The sequence below is a fragment of the Rhagoletis zephyria genome, unplaced genomic scaffold, assembly GCF_001687245.7.
Source record: "Rhagoletis zephyria isolate East Lansing unplaced genomic scaffold, Rhagoletis_zephyria_1.1 Rzeph_scaffold_00519, whole genome shotgun sequence".
Lineage (NCBI taxonomy): Eukaryota > Metazoa > Arthropoda > Insecta > Diptera > Tephritidae > Rhagoletis > Rhagoletis zephyria.
The window spans coordinates 23,801-40,154 of record NW_016157603.1 but is presented as its reverse complement, the minus strand read 5'-3'; the positions used below and the strand labels follow the sequence as shown (position 1 = coordinate 40,154).

Sequence of the window (16,354 nt, the reverse complement as noted above, 5' to 3'; positions counted from 1 at the left end):
ACAATTTTTTTAGAGTGTATTTAAAGTCTTTTCAGTAAAATTCATAAAAGTCTCCTTAAATAAATCAAATTTAGTTTTTTTAACTGCATTGAAATCTTCTTTCTTTTTAAATTAACAAATGAAAATATGTGATATGAAAGAGATTACTACAGAAAGAGTATACTTTACTTTATATATATCGCCGTTTAAAGTACAAAACCGCGTATCGTCATTCTGCAAAACGTAACTGACATTTGCTGCCAAAATATGGATTTGCTCACACAAGCTCTCGGCTCAATCCTTATCCATTCGTCCTGAAATATACTATCCCGAAATACGATTGCTTTATAAAAAAGAGAATCATTTTGAAATATGAGTGTTTTTACTCTCTAGAAAATAATTTATGCAACCTCACATACGCGGTTTTGCATTATCTTGTTACGCGGTTTTACATTTTGTTGCTACGCGGTTTTGTACTTTAAACGACGATATGTATATAAGTCCAAAAAACAAGGAAAACAAATTTTTATTATTTTTTTATGTTTCGATAGCATTTTGCCAAGTGTGGCTGACTTCCAAAACGTCAATTGCTTTGCATACGTACAAGTATAACGTTCAATAACGCCGAACTAAAAAATGTTGACGATGTATACTTTTCCAAAACGCATCCGAAAATTTATCGAAACGCATCGCTAGCGCATCAGAAACAAAGTTGATGCTTCGTTTTTTATTGGTTACCATTGGTGTTTTAAAAATGGAAAATTCATAAAAATTGTTCATTGGTATATTGAGTATTTAAAATATGCAATGTATATGGTTACAATGTGTCGCAACTTTGCATATACAAACAGTTTGAATACCGCAGTATAACAGTTTCCAAACATTGTATTGATACGTTTTGGAAGCCAGCCTATATCTTTATATTATGTTAGCAACAAACATGAGGTCGCGAACGTACGAATAATAATGGAAGTCGCCTTTGGCTGCAAATTGAAAGATGCAAGAAACTGCGAAATGGAACGAGTATTCTAAAGCGATTAATTTTATATTAAAGTAGAATAAAGGTACTTCCTCCTAACTAATTGCGCGTTATAATATCTCTATTAGTTTTTTATTTATAAGTACCGGTGGCGAACGTACTGAACATGAAATGGTGTTATAAATTTGGTCCATGTTTGTAAGTACCAGAAGAACAAGATATAGGCCCACATAAATGTTTGGCAAAATCAGGGATGGTATCGCCAATGAAAATTCGGTATATCGGTATCGCGATATTCTAAATTCACAATATCCGTTACCGATATCTACTAAAATAATATCGATATATTGAATATCGGAAATATCGAAAACGAAATGGCTAACAAAGATATTTTTTGCGCACCTCGTATATTTGTAATTAAAAGACGAGTAAGCATAAATTCAAATAACGAAGTTACTTTGGATAAGATGCACTTTAATTGGGGTATCCACAACGGTGTCGTAAGTGTCGTATTGTTGTATGCCGCAAACTTTAAACGCCTAAAAAATAAATTAATGGGGTTTGGAAAGTATTATTAAAGTCATATTATGAATTGTTGTAGTGTTAAAAAATAGTTGGTTGTCGTTTCAAGATCTCTAAACATTTATTTAGGCTTTTAAAGTTTACGACAAACAAAAATACTACACTTACGACACCGTTGTGAATGCCTCAAATGAGTTTGAAAAAATAGTAACCAGAGTTCTGCAACTTCGATTTACCCCTCCTCACAAGCATGTCTAGTACTTTCAAAGAGACACACCTCTTCATACGTACATATGTATGTATTTCTAAATGTGAAGTACAATAGTACCGTTCAATGGGATTTCCAGATGACCTCAAAAAACATAATTTTTAAGTTTTTGTTCGGTATACAAAATTTCATGATCAATTGAATCTGCTAAAGCCTAAAATGCCATACAGCAGCTCTGATTTGTCTTGGCTAGCTAATATTATTTTTATGCAAGAAGTATTTTGCCTTTGCTGTAGATTTTCTTAAAGAAATAAATTTACGAGCATTTATTTATTGAGAATTGCAAACTGATTTAAGCAATTTTGATATTTTAATGAATTTTTTTCTTCATGGTTACTATGCCAAAACCTGTTTTGCGAGACCGAACACATTTTCCAACTATGTACTCAATTTTATTTTCAGTACAGAAGCCTAGAGAACGTGGAGAAAATTTTCCGATATTTCAAATATTGAAACAAAATATTGTATCGATATCGTATCGCAACACCTGATATCGATATAAATTAACCGATATGTTGAACAACGATATTGATATATTGAATATCGTATCGGTATCGCGCATCCCTAGGCAAAATGATCAGAACGTTGAGCTAATACCATGTTCTGACCGACAACGAAAACACCTTGAAAACGAGTTTTGGGATTGTGGGCTGAAGGCTGTTCACACCGACTGTTGGTGTTTTCGTTGACATTTGTTTCATCCTTTGTTTAAAGTTTTGCTACACAAAAACAAAACCAAAATACTTTTCCTTCAATTTCTTTTCATTAACAATCTCTTACTTCCATGCTTACTTTATTTTGGCCAGCCAATTAACAATAAATCCGAAATGACGTATTAAAGATGATAAAATATGACTTCCACTTCGATAAATAATCGAAAAAAACTAGTGCAGACACCGAATGGAATGAGTGGAACGTGAGTTTTCAAGTGGTTTTTAGCGAGAACTAGTTTTCGTTTGACAAATTTTACATGGACGAAAACACAAGTTTTAGGTCGAAAACCAGTTTTACCAACGAAAACATGTTTTCGATGTCGGTCAGAACATGGTATAAGTCGATTTAGCCAAAACCATCCGTCTGTCTGCTTGCCGATTGTCTTAATTCGTCCGCTGCCTCTAAAATCTACGTTTTGTAAGCTAATGTTTATATTTGTAAACTTAAAAAAAGCTTTCTCTAAGTTTATTTTGGTTGTTGGGTTATTTCTTAAAATTTTTTGGCAGTGCTTTATTTTATTTGACACATACACAAATAGAAATATCAAATATATCAATATAAGCTGTCATTAATCTTGCTAGGATAACTTGGCTTTTTAAGGGTCTTTTAAAGATTCTTGTCATTTTAAGGAAAAGTTTCCTGTTATTTCAAAAAAAAAAATAAAAATAAAAATATCAAACGGCTTTTGAGGCCTTTTGATCTACATAAATGTTAAGATTGCTTGAAATAGGTCGTCTATCCTATGGAAAATCGACGCATGCACGCCTTTTGTGCAAAGACTCTTACAAAAAACCACCAGATAGTCCACAATCCCAACCGAACGCTACTAAAACATCGGTGGGTGCAACGCCGTCTAAGGTCGCTTCCGTCATGAAGACAATTCAAATTTATCGCTGGCAGCCTGGAGAATCACCACGACTTCAAACATATCAGATAGACCTAAACAAATGTGGCATTATGGTCCTTGATGCTCTAATCAAAATAAAAAATGAAATGGATCAAACACTCACTTTTCGACGGTCTTGCAGAGAAGGAATTTGCGGTTCATGTTCCATGAACATTGGAGGCATCAATACACTAGCTTGCATATGCAAAATTAATCAAAATCCTTCCCGAGTTTTGAAAATTTACCCACTACCTCACATGTATGTTGTTCGGGATCTCGTTCCGGATTTGGGCCACTTCTATAATCAGTACAGCGCAATAAAGCCATGGCTACAACGTAAAAATCCTAAAGAACCAAAAGGAAAGGAACAGTATCTTCAGCATGCGGACGATCGCAAAAAACTGGACGGTTTATATGAATGCATTCTTTGCGCCTGCTGCACATCAGCATGCCCGTCATATTGGTGGAACGGTGATCGATATTTGGGACCAGCAGTATTAATGCAAGTGTACCGATGGGTTATAGATTCTCGAGATAATATGACCGAGGAACGCTTGAAGCAGATATGCGATCCCTACAGCATTTATCGGTGCTACAGCATATTAAATTGTACGAACACGTGTCCAAAAGGACTAAACCCTGGAGAAGCAATAATTAAATTGAAACAATTGTTAAGTGGTTTGAAAAACAAACCAAATCCATTGCTTGCAACGGACAAACTATTGAAGTAAACAACTTAAAAGCAATCATACTTGACCAAGAACTTTATCAAACGTAACAGTATTGGACTATGTTCATAACACATATTCATATGTATACAAACATAAATAAGTATGTAGAGTGTATTCGACCCACGATTGAAAGAATACAAACGTTGCGCCGATCTCGGACCGCTATTCCTCTCTTAACGAATTTGACAGACATTTTTTCTCCTTCCATTCTTGCTCACGTTTTGGCATTTCTCTCTCGCAATTGCACCAGTGTGACGTCACACAAAAATCCTCTCTGATCGGCGCAATCTTGTATTCTATCATTCTTGTATTCGAGCATCAATAACTACGTCACTGTTATTTTTTATGAGAGAGCATAACGGGTTACGAAAAAATTTAAGCGTTGTACGAACAAAATTTTGACAATCTGTTGGCTCATTACAAAATCAAATCCAGTATAAAAATTATATTGTGTGATTTCTGCAGAGTTTCAGCAACAAGGTTGCAATATTGCGGCAATTATTAGGAATATACCTCGACCACGCTCATACATTTTAACATACTTGCATTCGCATCTTTCTCAATTGATTTCTTCCCAGTGGGACATTCGAAAATACATTTTTTCCCCCAGGGCGATGCCCTAGAAAAGTGGGGCATTCAATTTTGCATTACCTAGTATCGAAAAATGAATGTGTTATAATATGAAATTTTTGGAACTTTTTGAATACATTAGAATGCTGATTACGTAGTTAGCACTAATATTATCGAGAACACATAAGAAATACATTCTATTGTTTATCACGCATGTAATGCATTACTACTTTTCCGACTGGGTTTTTAATACATGTATGTATGTATATCTTATCTTATTACAATAAACGAACAATTCTTGTATATATTCATAGGGTTCTCGGAAACGGTTCTACCGATTTTGATGAAATGTTGTACACAGATAATGGTTTGCATTTTAAGGTTATCTGAATAGGCATTAAAGCTGATGCCAGATAAAACTTTGTGGCTTTGCGTGACATTTATAACTTTGTTTTTACTCGTCAACATTGTTGTGGATTTTTTTTATTTTTCTAAAACATCGCAGTATGGATATAAAATGAAAGGTAATGTTAAGAACTTTGGTTAGAAAATATTTTCCATCAGGATTACCACGCTTCTATGTAATACAAATTTTTATTTTGTTAATTTCAATCAGCATTTTTTTATGTATACACAGTACATATACGCTCAATATATGTACCATTCATTCCAGCGTATTTCGGAATAGGGTTGCCACCTTTATTTTGGAGTAAGAAATTTACTTAATAGATATCGAAATCCAAATAGTTTTTTTTTCAAAATATTTTTTTAAAGCTATCCAAATTTTGAAAACTTTTAAAAGTATATGCACTTCGGTCAGAGCTCGGTTAACCATTAAATTATCACTGATTTTGGCGTTTCAATCAATGGCCAGCAATATTGTCTTAGAATAAGTATGTGAGAAATATTTAATAGGGGTATTCATCTAACGTTCCAAACTTCCGACAAATGTCGGCAGTTATCATGTTATATGAATACCTCTTATATAGGTATATTTAATACCATATATGGGCCATTTTCACAGTCATTAGTTAACTAATACGCTAGTGTTAAACCACCATTTTTAATTTCACAGTATCAGTTTGACTATTGGTTGAATGCAGTTAACTATGTAATGTGCATCCATTAGTTAATCAATAGTTAAAAACAGCTATTTTTCTAGTTGTTAACTAATGACTGCGAAAATGGCCCTATATATCGATTTTGTTAAAACTTTAGGTTTCGATATACATACATATGAGCCAAACAGTTATCGCTTATGTTAACTCTAACTGAGGGGCGGATTTGCAGTATCCCAGTGGGAAAAAGTAATGTATAGTAATCGAAAAAATAATGGGTAAAACAGCCGCTTTCACATTCGAAAATGCATTATTTTTCCCACGTCGATGTCCTAGAAAAAGTGGGGCATTCATTTTTGCACACGGGCTTGATGAGTGACGTCGAGAGAGGACTTTACAAAGTAGCACTTGTTGGCTAGAGTGATTCTGCGCTGGATTTCGATGCTGACATTATTATCGGTGTTAAAGGTTAAGTAAAAAATTGCCATTATTTCTTGTGTGTATCCAAGGAATTTTGGCATCTGATACGTCACAGCCTGTTGCTTCACTCTTTCCTCAAGAAATAAAGGAACGGGCATATATTTCTGTTGCAAACATGGGTTTCCTTGTACTCTTTTTTCACAAAAAACTTGAGAAAACCGTAGTAGAAATCGTAACAAATTTCTTAAGAATTGCGTACTGCCTCAAGAATATTTTACAGAAGAAAATTTCTTAGCCATTTCTTGTACGTCATTTTATATGGAGTTGTTGCTTTTCTTGAGAGCTGCGTACAGGCCTTAATGCTGGTTCCCAAGTAAACGCAATTCTCTACTTTCTCCAAATTATAAATGCGCTGACCCTTGTTTCATGACAGTGGATACTTCGTCTCGTTTACCACCAGACCCATTCGCTTTGCTTCCTTATCCAACTTGGAAAATGCAGAACAGACATCGTGGGGTTTGCTACCGATGATGTCGCTACGCCAGCAATTGCTCCTGAGCGTGTCAGTTCTGCGGCTCTTATTATCTTCTCCAACATCAGATTAAATAAATCTCATGAAAGAGAGTCACATTGTATGAAACCTCGTTTGGTATCAAACGGCTCGGAGAGGTCCAATTCTGACAGAGCTGGTGGTATTGCTCAACGTCAGTTTACACAGCGGTGTCAGTTTCGCGGGGATACCAAATTCAGACATCACGGCGTATAGTCAAATCCCTTCAGTGCTGTCGAATGCAGCTTTTGAAGTCGACAAATTGATGGTGTGTTTGGCGGTGGGGTGCAATAAGGTCATACGCAATAAAGCCATATGGCAATAAAGCCATATTTAAGGCGATAAAGCCATATGGCTTTATTTCCAATCAGAAAGAGAAATAAAGCCATACAAAAAATTTTGCAAATAAGAAATAAAGCCATATTCTGAAATGACACTCTCAAGGCGGTGTTAACGGCGAATCTGAATTTTATCTGAACATTACGTCCAAATGATGTGTTTGTTGTAATTCATTATTAAATTCGCCTTGGACACACTCTTGAAACTGATACTGAATTATTTAAATTTATACAAATTATTACTAATAAAATGAAATAAATCATTATTTAATATTTCCGGATTTATTGGATATTGAAAAATAAATATATGTACCCAGGTAAGTTTTAATTTTGCGAGTGCATAACCTGGCGGGTGCACATTTGTTGGCTCCCCGCACCGCGCCGCGTGTGAAGGGCGGAGCGCGGCGCGGCTGGACGCGAAGGAGAGTAATTGCATGTTTAAGGTGACGTTGTAGTTCAAGGCGGTTTAGTAGTTTTGTTGCGAACTTTTTCCATTGTTCAAATAAAAGAAACATAAAAATTTGAAAGCGAAATAAAGCCATATGGCTTAATTACCAATTGTAATTGGAAATAAAGCCATATCGAATTTATGGCCTCATTACCAAAAAAATATGGCTTTATTTCCAATATGGCTTTATTGCGTATGGCCTTATTGCACCCCACCAGCAAATGCCAGTTACGCGGTTTTGCAGAATGACGATACGCGGTTTTGTACTTTAAACGACGATATACATATTTGTGGTCATAAGCAATAACCGCTAAGTCGATTTAAGAAAGAATTGAGTTATATATTGTATCCTGCAACTACTATTCCATGTGTATGTGAAATCCCCATTTCGCAAGCTCAGCTATTTAAAAAGTTATAGACGAACATCCTTCGGTTTCTCCACAAGGTTAACATCACAATCCAAATGTATAAAATATTTTTTCTCGAATTCAGGTTTTTCGATTTATGACCGCAGATATATGTATATTTTTACAAGACGTTCATTTAAAAGGCGTTCGATAAATAGGTATGTATAGTAACAAATAAATAGTCAGTACAAATTTTTACTGGAAAAGAGTATAATAACCCAGAAAATTTGCAAGAGAGCACTGAATCGAGAGCGTAACAACACGGGGGAGCTGCAAATTCTTGCTAGTGAAATTTTTACTAGCAGAAATTAGCTAGCAGAAGAATAAGAAGAATAAATGTCAAAAGCCGCCATCTGTTGAATTGGTTTAGCACAAACAAAAGTAAAATGAATGGAAATCAAAATATTAATGATGTACTGTACTGTGTAAGCTAAGAGTTTAAAACTGATTTATGAATAGCAAAATGTTAACATTAGAATGTCAAAGCGGTGCAACAACTATGTATTCACTTGCAAGTTTTTACCAGTTTTGTGTTCATTAACTTTTTTTTGCAAATTTTCTGTTCTTCTCAATTTTACACTCTATTTTGCTTTTACGCTCTCGCTGCAATTTTTTACTGGAAAAGTTACTATACAAACCTAATGTATATTGGTTTTAAACACTCGTTGTTTTGTGAAAGCGTTTAAAGTTTTTTGTTGGTACATTTTTATTTCATTTGGTATATTTTTATCTGACGTTTGGTACAATTTCGAAAAATTTATTTATCTTCCCTGTGTGAAAAGGGTACGTTTTCGGCAATTTTTCTGATTCAATTTTTCGTTGACAAAACGTGGGGAACTACGCTTACACAAGCGGCTTGACAAACCAAGCGAAATATCCCTTTGCTGCAAGCCGTTTATGTTCTGTATGGGGTTTGACGAGCCGCTGAGGGCAATTTTAATAAAAATCAAAATTTTTTGATTTTCTGGTCGCCACACAGTGTAAGATTTGACCCATCAAGCTGTTTTTAATTCTGTAATTCGGAAACTATTGAAGATAGATTAATGAAAATTTGCACAAGGTACGTTATAAGATAGACGAAGCTTTAAAAAAAGTTCGTCATTTAGAGGTATGTACTGTGACGCCACCCTATATATAACTATAATTATTAAAAAGGCAAAAGCTGAAATATTTAACTGACTACAAAAGCAAAAATACCCAAAATTGATACATATTTAGAATTTCCCTATAACGAGGAATTATAATCTGACAGACGTAAAAATAATTTTCTTTTGGAATTATGGGCGTGGCAAATATCGAAAAAAATCAAGTTGGGTCAGCGAAATTCTGTTATAAGTTCAATATTTCTGACTCTATTTACAAATGTGGGGTACCATTGGAAAGGTAATGAATCGGTCGAGATCAAATGCATATTAATTTGCGAGGAAAAATTAAAATTCCTAGTAGGCCTGAAAAAGAAAATTTCATCAAAACCAGCACTTTCCAGCAGCGAAAGCTGTGTTGTTTAAACGTTAAGAGGAGTGACAAATAAACTGAGATACACACTTAATCGAATAATAACGGATAAAGAGTTTGCGGTTCTAATGAAATTAATAAATTGCTAAAAATTATTTTAAGTTAAGATCGTTTTACTTTAGTTTACTAAAATTCTAAAAATGATATTCATTAAAAAGAACAAATCTAAAAAAAATAAGATCAAAATTGTGGCTGACTTCCAAAACGTCAATTGCATTGCATACGTACAAAGTATAATATTCCATAACGTCGAACTACTATAAGTAATTAAATATATATATTCGCGAAACCATGGGCCAAATATAGTAAAATTTCGTTTTTTATTTTTCACTCTGACGTCAGTAATTCAAAAATTATTTAAAAAATTCAGAGAAATGTATGGGTATATAATTAATGAGGAAAGCCTGTAGAATTTAAACAGATTCAAGTTTCTGGTGCAGAAGGGCTGGTAAATATTGAAAATGTCATATTAAAATTTTATCCTTGAAATTTCGCAATATTTGTTTTTGAAAAAATTATGGCTCCTATTATGAGTTGCATTCGACCTTCGACTGTGGTCGAAAGTGCTGATCGAACGAATTTCCATTCAACCTCTAATTTAGGGGTTGATGGTATCCCAATAAAACACACCTTGTAGAAATAATTTTTGAAATTGTTTTCGTCTTCTACAAAAATACTTTAGAATGTTTTTCAGTGAATTTTCTGGGTTTTAGCCATTCACCCTTTATTTCAACCCCTAATTTAGGGGTTGATGGTATCCTAATAAGCTTTTCCTTATTCCATATTAAATTTACTACAATTTAAAAAAAAAGCGAAAGGACATCGATTTCTAGAATTTTCTGGTTTTCAGCAACTTACCCGTTATTTCAACCTCCAAATTAAGGGTTGACGATATCCCAATAAATTAATCCTTGCAGAAGTAATTATGGGAATCGTTTTCGCCACCTACGAAAACACTTTATAACGTTTTTCAGTGTATCGGGGTTTTTGGTTGAGTGTATTGGTGTATTTGGAATAAATTGTAATACAAATGAAAGAAATTGTAAAAGATAACAGCAAATCCAAGAAACAGGTGATCTCAGCTGTAGGCATTTTTTGGCAATCAGCTGATAGTGTTTTTACTTAGGAAGCTGTACGACGATCTACAGGGACTTCATCAGAACGCAACGCAATTCGAAAGCCATTTAATCAATATTTTCTGCCAAAGTGGACCACTAGTAAAACTTCAAGAGTTAGAATTAGTTCCAACCTGTACCTGTAACATGTAACATGTGAATTCTTTTTTTTGTTAAAAGGAGATAATAAATAAAAAATGTTTTTTACTAATAATACATATATGTATACGTACAGTAGTGGCCATATAATTAGGAACACTATTTCTTTGTGTGTTTTGAGCATTTATTTTTTCTTTATTTATTTTTAACGAAAATATAGCTTGTACTAGAACCAAGTAGACCAAAAAGTTGCAAATCTTGTACAAGATTTATTAACAATCGCCAACCTTAAAACGGACATGAAAATTTGAAACTTTTTAATCCGAATTTCTAGAAAAAGCTCGGGTATACGCCTTTATAGCCCATTCAATTTAGTATCATATTGTTCTAAGAATACGCGTTGATTTTTGGGATTTTAATTTGTTGGAGGTTTTGTAATTTTTTTCTGTAAAAAAAAAATCGAATACACTTTATATAGAAGAAAATGTGTAACACCGTCAGCAATTTAATCACATTTCAATGCGATCGTCTTCGAAACACTTAGATTTTTCAAGCGTGGCGGCGTATATTTCTAGTTGTGTCACACTTTAATTGATTTTAAGGACTTGAAAAAATTATAAATTTTGAGTACTTAGTGTTGTTAAAAATGTTAGGTTAATTCTGAGCTCGCGGTCTCTTGTGCCGGGGCCCTCTCGGATCGGGGGCCCGTGGCATTTCGCCAGCCCTGTCGCCCTATAGTCACGCCTCTGGCTCGAATCGTAACAGTCGTGAACGAGCAACTCGTTACGTAAGAATGCGTAAGTATCTCGGATTTTAACAGTCGTGAACATACTGATCGTCTCGCGATTCAGTATAAAAGTGTGTTTGCATTGTTCAATTTTGCGCTCAACATTTGCGTTCAACTCAGCGCAGGGTTGCACGGAAAAAATGTTTAATGGCTAAAAATATCAAAATATGAAAAATATATCAAAATATTCGCCATAAAAAAAGGTGTTTGCATTGTTCAAATGTGCATTCAACTTTTGGTTGAATGGTCGCCAGGCAACATTTAGCCAGTCAACTTTTTTTTCGTGCGACTCTGCGTTGAGTTGAACGCAAATGTTAAGCACTGCTTAAGAAACGATCAGTACGTTCACGACTGCTACGATTCGAGCCCTGGTTTTCGTTTGGCAGATTTGACATGGACGAAAACACAAGTTTTAGGTCGAAAACTAGTTTCAGCAACGAAAACATGTCGGTAAGAACATGGTATAAGCAAATTTATTATAAAAATCTTACCTATATATATATATATAATCTGGTGTTCCCACGGCACCCTGAATAACTTTTTTTCGTTCCCCAATTACGATCGCGAATTACCCCATTTCCTCGAGCTCATTCCGAATTCCGATGTGACAGTTCTCTGTCTGTGTGTTTTGTTTTTTTCATCGCAGCCAAATTGATGCAAAATGTAAGTTATCGCTAAGTTTCCGTATTAAATTGGTGATGTACACTTGTATAAACTTTACTTTTCGTACTCATAAAAAGTGTCAGCTTTGATTTGTGAACTGGTTTCGATAAATTTCCAATAAAATTTAGAGGCAGCAGCGATTTGTTCGTAATTTGCATGGTAATTGGATCTGAATTACTAACAAAAGAGGTAATTCGCTTTAAAAATTTTGTATGCGAATTACAAATGATTCATTCAGCTTCCAATATAAAAATAGGTTCCAAGGTGATATCGGATACCTACTTGCACATTTCAATAAATGTATTTAATGTGAAGCGAATCGGAGACATGACGGCATTCTTTTTAAGAAATCCGTCCGACTTAAAAAATAATGCCTCATATGCATTTTTCTCAGAAGGAGGACAACAATTTAAAGATAAATGAAGAGAAAAATCATGTCTGGGTATTAAAATATATAATTAAGTCACCTGAAAGAACAAGTGAATCGATTAATTACCAATAGGAATAAGACAGCACTTTTCCGATACGGCAAATTTGATGCAGTTCAACAGAGCTCCTTTAAACGGACCGAACTGCATCAAAATTGTCATATCGAAAATATGCTGACTTATTTTCTATGGCAATTAACCGAATCAAGTACAATAAAATATTATACTGATACATACATATTATGCACATATGTGCATACAAATACATATACTACATATGAAGGAGAAAAACGTAACAATAAACGACGCCGTAGAATATCAAATCTGAGCAGATGTTGCGTTCACGGTGCCGGTAGGCGGGATGCCAAAGGTTAAAACATAAACATATTATTCCTTTTTGTCATCGGAATCCTTGTACCAGTCTTCACATCCGGGCACGTTCTCTGGAGCATCACACATCTCGGTTTCCTCATTATAAACTTCACCCAGCTGACACGCAAGGTCACGGGGATCTTCGCCATTTAAACATACGTGGAATTTTTGACAATCTGTCGGATGGGGAAACTTCGGATGGGTAACTACTTGGCCCTTATCGTCATTTTTTGCACGGTCCTTGGGACACACGAAGCCAGTAGGCGATTTTTCTAAAAACAAATAGAAATAGTGTTAAACAAAATCATTAAATTTATTTACGTAGTTCGATATACTACATATGTACATATGTATAGTATGTAGATATGTACGTGTGTAAATATTTTTTTTTATATTATTAATATTCTTTTCTAAACTTGGAAAGACCGGAAAATGAACCCAAAGTTTATCATTGCTTTCGATACGCGACTGCTTCCAGTAAAACCTTTATATAAAAGAACTACCGGCATATATGGCATATGGCACATATGGAACTTGAATGATAAAAATCCTTTGTATTTTTAAACTTCCGTATACTTTTGAAGATTTCGAAAACGCTGTCGGCAAAAAAATAAAATAAAGCTTTGTGAATATTAAAAACTAGTTATCGTAGTACCTACTTACACACTAACGCAAGCGATGAATCGCATCTAGTATGTACAGATTTATGTATACATAACTGTACTATGTACATTTTGTCCCATTTTAGGGGACAACTAGTTTAGCAGTTTCCTATAACAGCTTCACACTACATAGCGTATAACAAGTAACGAACAGGATGGTACGACTCTCCAAAACTTTTGAATAGATATACTTTCAGAAAAATTGTTACAGAGTGGTATTTAAATGTACGTTTTAAACTTTTAATTATATGGTTTTGGCCAAAGCATGAAAAATATTTTTATAAAAAATAAAAAAATTTTACTTGAAAAACATTGGGAATATTTAAAAAAGAGAGCACCCTGAAATAATACATATGAAAAAACCGAAATAATGCATACGAAAAAAAAACGAAATAATGCATAAATGCAAAGTTTTACATATTACAACAACCGAAATTATGCATATGCACACTTTCGTTTGAAACCCGAAATAATACATATGAGAAAAACGAAGTAATGCATACATGCACAGTTTCGGTTCAAAACCGAAACAATGCATATCGTCGCCTGGGTAAAAGATTGTCGTATGTTACGCACGTATGTACGTATGATGCTTACGACAATCTTTTATCCAGGCGACGATATGACAAAAACCGAAATAGTGCATACATGAAAGCGAACTTCTTTCTGCGGGGCACCGAAATTGTGCATGTGGAAACTATGCATTTAGACATTATTTCTGTTTCAAACGAAACTGTGCATTTATGCATTACTTCGTTTTTCACATTTGCATTATTTAGGGTTTCTAACGAAAGTGTGCATATGGATAATTTCGTTTTTTCTAATATGAATTATGTTCTCCTGCTTAGTTAGGGTTATAATCCCTAAGCGCGGCTGAAGGCCTCCTACGCAGAAAGAAGTTCTGGACAAAAATTCTTCCACGCCTCTTTTCCGGCAACACAGAAATGAGAATTCTACTTCGTAAGGGTTATAATTTCTAAGCGCGGCCGTAGTCGGCATCGGCCCCGCTTAGGGATTATAACTCTTACTAAGTAGAATTTTCCTCCCTGTGTAGCCAGAAAAAGGGAGCGGAAGTATTTTTGCGTAGAACTTATTTTTGTGTAGGCGGCCTTCGGCCGCGCTTAGGCATAATATCCCTTACTAAGCTGAATTCTCCTTTCCGTGTTACCGGGAAAGGGGGTCGGAAGTGTTTTTGCGTAGACCTTCTTTTTGCGTTGGCGGACTTTGGTATCGCTTAGGGATTATAACTCTTTCTAAGTAGAATTCTCTTTTCTGTATTGCCGGAAAAAGGGGGCGGAAGTATTTTTGCGCAGAACTTCTTTCTGCGTAGGCGGCCTTCGGCCGCGCTTAGGGATGTTAACCCTCACTAAATAGAAGTACATAATTCATATTAGAAAAAAACAAAATTATCCATATGCATACTTTCGTTAGGAAACCGAAATAATGCATATGTGAAAAACGAAGTAATGCATAAATGCACAGTTTCGGTTGAAAACCGACATAATGTCTAAATGCACAGTTTCCATATGCGCGACTTCGGTTTATATAGGCTTTGTTGAGTTTTTCTTTAAGTTAATATATACGTATGTATGGTCTAATTTAGAATGGCGCTTTTAAAACTCCTTCTTTATTAAAATTCAGCGGTTTTCACCACTAAAGGTCACATATGAACATATTATAAAATAGGTAGTATTATTGTAAATTGGTTGTTTTATTCGTATCGTGGCCTTAAAAATAACGGCTAAAATGTAATCAAACATCTACTCGCCTTCAGGTCTTCCAATTCGTCTTTCGGACTTTAAATACCGTTTAAGATATGTATATAGTAGTAACCACAGAGAATACAAAATTGCCTTATGAAAAATTACAAAAGTTTACAGAAATAAAAAAAATTTTCCGACCTGCGGCATGTTTATATGAATTCTAAAACAAATATTCGGTTTTATTTAGCTTTACCAGTTTGGGTCAAATTTAGAAAATTATAAATATTGACCTCAAAATAGAAGAAATAATTTTCTTACGTCTTATTCCTATGCGGAAAGACAAAAATAGACGCATGTGTGAATACTTAGGAATATTTTTGATTTTTCACTTACTTTGTGGGGCTTCACAACCCTCGCGCTTAGCAGTATCCGGCCAAACGCACGTTCCACCAAATTCATCAAAGTGCAAGCCAACCGTACACTTCATTTCCAATGCATCCCCATCAATACAGTTGTAGAAAATATCACACACGGAAGAGTCAGGATGTGCGAAAAATCCGTTTTTTCTGGGACAAAATTTCGTAGATTTCGGTTCTTCTGCAATTTATCGATTTATTCAATACATAAATATAAGTAATAAAGAATACACATATTCATATACATATAAAAATAATATTTTCTTAGAAAAATGTATTACGCACGTATTTGACTGTTCACATGTGAGTATGTACGTTAGGGTGCTTTTTTTTTTTGCGACTATTTTTTTTTTTTCGGTCCCATCGTGAAATTTTGTTGGAAATACCAAAAAAAAAATTCCCTGAAAGTTTGAGCCCTTAATATTAATTTTAAGTACTCGCCCAAGGCGTGTGAAGATTTTCCATTTAAAATACACGGGAACTTTGATTTTTTTTTTAAATTTCTATAGCTCAGCGGCATTTAATGGTATCACCTAGTCCAAAATGGGGATTTTCTCAGCATTAAATGCTCTACAAAAGTGCCCACTGCGGCGAAGTCGTAACTCACACCGGCGAGGTAGTACGGGCCACTAAACCTGATTTTTTCATGAAATTTACGTTTTTTCGCATTTATCTCGTAAATGACAAGAGCTATAGAAAAAATGTAAATGAGAAACTTGTAGGA

General features: G+C 34.6%; 2 protein-coding genes and 1 long non-coding RNA gene across 3 annotated transcripts in view; 2 read left to right on the top strand and 1 right to left on the bottom strand.

Annotated features, from left to right (window-relative positions):
- Window positions 1-1,224: 1,224 nt before the first annotated feature.
- Window positions 1,225-7,558, top strand: LOC108360109 (uncharacterized). Its single transcript, XR_001847051.1, has 4 exons — window positions 1,225-1,234; window positions 4,181-4,188; window positions 4,703-4,706; window positions 7,416-7,558. It is a non-coding gene; the product is annotated as an uncharacterized LOC108360109 (long non-coding RNA).
- Window positions 3,162-4,158, top strand: LOC108360108 (succinate dehydrogenase [ubiquinone] iron-sulfur subunit-like). Its single transcript, XM_017612272.1, has one exon. It carries the CDS (start codon window positions 3,171-3,173, stop codon window positions 4,077-4,079), a length of 909 nt encoding a protein of 302 aa, XP_017467761.1. The 5' UTR covers window positions 3,162-3,170; the 3' UTR covers window positions 4,080-4,158.
- Window positions 7,559-12,486: 4,928 nt separating the features above from the next.
- obst-A (obstructor-A) overlaps window positions 12,487-16,354 on the bottom strand; it is a 20,973-nt gene continuing 17,105 nt past the window's right edge. The window contains exons 3-4 of the mRNA XM_017612258.1: window positions 15,608-15,811; window positions 12,487-13,121 (exon numbers count right to left, since the gene is read on the bottom strand). Coding sequence (XP_017467747.1) covers window positions 12,865-13,121; window positions 15,608-15,811 — 461 coding nt within the window. The 3' untranslated portion in view covers window positions 12,487-12,864. The remainder of the gene's footprint in view (window positions 13,122-15,607; window positions 15,812-16,354) is intronic.

What these genes read in the sequence shown, in the direction of transcription:
- LOC108360108 (XM_017612272.1), top strand. Translation starts at nt 3,171, where the DNA reads ATGTTAAGATTGCTTGAAATAGGTCGTCTATCCTATGGAAAATCGACG.